At 52.3% G+C, this 4,136-nt stretch overlaps 1 protein-coding gene across 1 annotated transcript; it reads right to left on the bottom strand.

Moving 5' to 3' along the window:
* Positions 1 to 275: 275 nt before the first annotated feature.
* On the bottom strand, positions 276 to 1,768 carry LOC127324044 (probable polygalacturonase). The gene is made up of 2 exons (XM_051352143.2): positions 1,598 to 1,768; positions 276 to 1,496 (listed from the first exon to the last, which is right to left on the bottom strand). The coding sequence occupies exons 1-2, from the start codon at positions 1,697 to 1,699 to the stop codon at positions 402 to 404; spliced, it is 1,197 nt and encodes a 398-aa protein (XP_051208103.1). The 5' UTR covers positions 1,700 to 1,768; the 3' UTR covers positions 276 to 401.
* Between the last annotated feature and the right edge of the window lie 2,368 nt (positions 1,769 to 4,136).

Raw genomic sequence — 4,136 nt, 5'->3', positions numbered from 1 at the left:
ACTGAATCTTAGAGTAGAAATATATAAACAAACAGCTAGATCGGGTAAACAACGTTCTCAATCAGGCATTGTTCGTACGGCTTCAGTCAATTTCTACACTCCATATACGTATATCATATTCCTTCTCTCGACCTCAAAGCAAAACCGAATGGGCGAAATTGTTGGCTGACAGTTGATGAGGTTTCAAGACCATTCTCCATTATCAGTTCAGTTATTCATAGGGCGTAGGAAACTGTAACTTTGTCGAGAGGAGCAATTTGCATGCACACTTTAAGTTTGTCAGCTAAGCTTGAAGCTTGTTATTGTACTTGTATTTCGTTTGAAGATTATCTCAGCTTAGTACTTGGGATTTAGCAACCAGCAATACATAACAAGCTGCATAGTTGAGATAGCTAGCTAAACTAGTTGGTCCCTGGCACTGCAGCAGCTGGTGCACGAGGGAGGGTGTAGGAGCACCGCTGCACCGTGACCTCGTCAATGGCGAGCGTGTCGGTCGGGAACGGGCAGGCGCCGCCGTGCGCGCCCTGCAGCGGCGCGCACGGCGCCGGCGTGACATCCGCCGACACGCCCTCGACGTCGGCGCAGTTCCACGACACCTTCCTGGCCTTGGTCATCTCGGCGGTGACGTTGGCCATGCAGATCCCCTTGAAGGGCGCGCCCTGGATGCCCTCCATCCTCGCCGCCTCCTTCCACACCCCCGTCGCCACCACGTCCTGGTAGCTGATGTTCTCCACCACCGGCACCGCCGTCGGGTCGTACTTGTCGTCGGGGTGCGACTTGTAGTCCCCGGTCATCCAGAACACCCGCTTCATCCCGAGCAGCGTCATCCGCCGCGCGTACACGTCCCGCACGTACGCGCCGCGCCCCACCGCCGTCTTGATCCGCACCGCCGACTCCGTGCCCACCGCCGTGATGTCCTCGGCCCTCACGTCGCTGATCCCGCCGGACATCTCGCTGCCGAGCGCGATCACCGCGCTCGTGGGCGACACGCAGGTGAGGCGCCGCACCACGATGTGCTCGCTCGGCATCCCCACGGCGATGCCGTACTCGTCCCACCCGCTCTTGATGGCCACGCAGTCGTCGCCGGAGACCACGTAGCAGTCCTCGATCCGGACCTGCGAGCACGAGTCCGGGTTGATGCCGTCCGTGTTGGGCGACTTGGTCGGCGCCAGGATGGTCACCCCCTGGATGACGATGTTGCGGCTGTACACCGGGTGGATGTTCCACGCCGGCGAGTTGAGCAGCGTCACGTTGGAGATGAAGATGGTGTCCGAGTGCATCAGCTCGATCAGGTAACCCCGGGTGTACTTGAGCTTCCCGGACTTGTACTTGGACCACCACGTCGCGCCCTGCCCGTCGATCGTGCCGTTGTTGCCGGTGATCACCACGTCCGTGAGGTTCGAGCCGCCGATGAGGCTCGTGTACCGCCCGCCGGCGTGATCCCTGCCCCTTCCGTAGGATGGCAGAGGATCGATGACCGGCCACTGGGTGATGTCCTGTTGCAAGAACAACACGTCGACTGAATTCTTTTAGCTTGCGCTCTTCAGCGTCAGAATTCAGAAACTGAAGAAACAATCCAGCAAACTGAAGAAACAACCTGGGAGGCGAGGATGACGGCGTCGGCGTGGAGGAAGAGCGTGAAGTGGCTGGTGAGGTTGAATGGCGCCGTCAGCCACTTGCCCGCGGGCACGTACAGCATGCTGCCGCCGCCGCCCTCGCCGGAGTACTGCGACAGGTGCGCCACCGCCTTCTGGAACGCAGCAGTGTTGGACGTACATGGGAGAGAGAGATTAACCACATAGCTACCGGTAAAGCCCTTAGCCTCGGGGGAGAACTACCCCCTCCTCATCATGGGAGACAGCAGCGGCGATGAAGATGGCGGTGGTGTCGATGGAGATGGCTTCCGGGGGCAATTCCCCGTCCCGGCAGCGTGCCGGAACAGAGACTTCTGTCCCCCGAACTTGGCTTCGCGATGGCGGCGGCTGCATAACTTTTCTCGTATCGTGGCTTATCTTTTTAGGGTTTTCACGATGGAGAGTTTAAATAGGCGGAAGGGCAGAGTTGGTGGAGGCACGGGGGCCCCACACCATAGGCTGGCGCGGGCCCCATGCTGGCCGCGCCGCCTTATGGTGAGGGCGCCTTGTGGCCCCACTTCGTATCCTCTTCGGTCTTCTGGAAGCTCCGTGGAAAAATAAGACCCTGGGGCGTTAATTTCGTCCAATTCCGAGAATATTTGCTGTGTAGGATTTCTGAAACCAAAAACAGCACAAAACATGAACTGGTGCTTCGGCATCTCCTTAATAGGTTAGTGCCGGAAAATGCATATAAATGATATAAAGTGTGTATAAAACATGTGAGTATTGTCATAAAACTAGCATGGAACATAAGAAATTATGGATACATTTGAGACGTATCATCCCCTTGTAAGAAGTAGATATGGATTGATCAACCAAGCATACCACTGATAACCCACAAGTATAGGGGATCGCAGCAGTCTTCGTGGGTAGTAAAACCCAATTTATTGATTCGACACAAGGGGAGACAAAGAATACTTGAAAGCCTTAACAACGGAGTTGTCAATTCAGCTGCACCTGGAAACAGACTTGCTTGCAAGAGTTAATCAGTAGTGATAGTTTTATAGCAGTAGCAGTAGTAAAATAACAGCAGCAGTGATTATAGTAAACAGCGGGATTAAAATACTGTAGGCACGGGGACGGATAACGGGCGTTGCATGGATGAGAGAAACTCATGTAACAATCAAGCAGGGCATTTGCAGATAATAATAAAACGGTGTCTAAGTACAAAGCAATCAATAGGCATGTGTTCCAATTATAGTCGTACGTGCTCGCAATGAGAAACTTGCACAACATCTTTTGTCCTACCAGCCGGTGGCAGCCGGGCCTCAAGGGAATCTACTGGATATTAAGGTACTCCTTTTAATAGAGTACCGGAGCAAAGCATTAACACTCCGTGAACACATGTGATCCTCACATCACTACCATCCCCTCCGGTTGTCCCGATTTCTGTCACTTCGGGGCCATTGGTTCCGGACAGCGACATGTGTATACAACTTGCAGGTAAGACCATAAACAATGAATATCATGATGAAATAATAACATGTTCAGATCTGAGATCATGGCACTCGGGCCCTAGTGACAAGCATTAAGCATAAGAAGTTGCAACAATATCATCAAAGTACCAATTACAGACACTAGGCACTATGCCCTAACAATCTTATACTATTACATGACCAATCTCATCCAATCCCTACCATCCCCTTCAGCCTACAGCGGGGGAATTACTCACACATGGATGGGGGTAACATGGCTGGTCGATGGAGAGGTGTCGGTGGTGATGATGGCGATGATCTCCTCCAATTCCCCGTCCCGGCAGAGTGCCAGAACGGAGACTTCTGGCTCCCGAGACGGAGTTTCGCGACGTGGCGGCGTTCTGGAGGGTTTCTGGCGACTTCCACTTCTCCCCGTGCGTTTTTAGGTCGAAGGCAATAAGTAGTCCGAAAGAGGGCGTCGGGGGCCAGCCGAGGCCGCCACACACTAGGGCCGCGCGGCCCCTCCTGGGCCACGCCGGCCTAGTGTGTGGGGCCCTCGGGCCCCCACCTGGCTTGCCCTTCTCGGCTCCGTCGATTCTGGGAAAATAGGACCTTTCGCATAAATTCCGAGGATTTTCCTGAAAGTTGAATTTCTGCACAAAAACGAGACACTGAACAGTTCTGCTGAAAACAGCGTTAGTCCGTGTTAGTTGCATCCAAAATACACAAATTAGAGGCAAAACAATAGCAAAAGTGTTCGGGAAAGTAGATACGTTTTGGACGTATCAACTCCCCCCAAGCTTAGCTTATTGCTTGTCCTCAAGCAATTCAGTTAACAACTGAGCGATAAAAGAACTTTCACGAACACATTCGTTCATATGATGTAAATATTCTCATGCTATGGCTAACACTTAGGCAGTTCATAATAAGATACATGCAAATAAGATCATCCAATAGCTATGTCAATCATGGAAAAGTACCAACAATTAATAATAAGCATCATGAATCATGTATATAAGCAGGATTGCAATGTTCATAAAAGAGTATGATAGAGTGGTATCTCGCTTGCCCATATTTGATCAGCAAA

This window comes from Lolium perenne, chromosome 7, assembly GCF_019359855.2.
Source record: "Lolium perenne isolate Kyuss_39 chromosome 7, Kyuss_2.0, whole genome shotgun sequence".
In the NCBI taxonomy this organism is placed as follows: Eukaryota; Viridiplantae; Streptophyta; class Magnoliopsida; order Poales; family Poaceae; genus Lolium; species Lolium perenne.
The sequence above is the reverse complement of the archived record's forward strand: the minus strand, read 5'-3'. Positions and strand labels throughout refer to the sequence as shown.

Bases quoted from the DNA above. Each gene is read 5' to 3' on its own strand.
- LOC127324044 (XM_051352143.2), bottom strand. From the start codon at position 1,699: ATGCTGTACGTGCCCGCGGGCAAGTGGCTGACGGCGCCATTCAACCTC. The intron at 1,497-1,597 runs GTTGTTTCTTCA...TTCTTGCAACAG, and splicing joins CCGTCATCCTCGCCTCCCAG to GACATCACCCAGTGGCCGGT.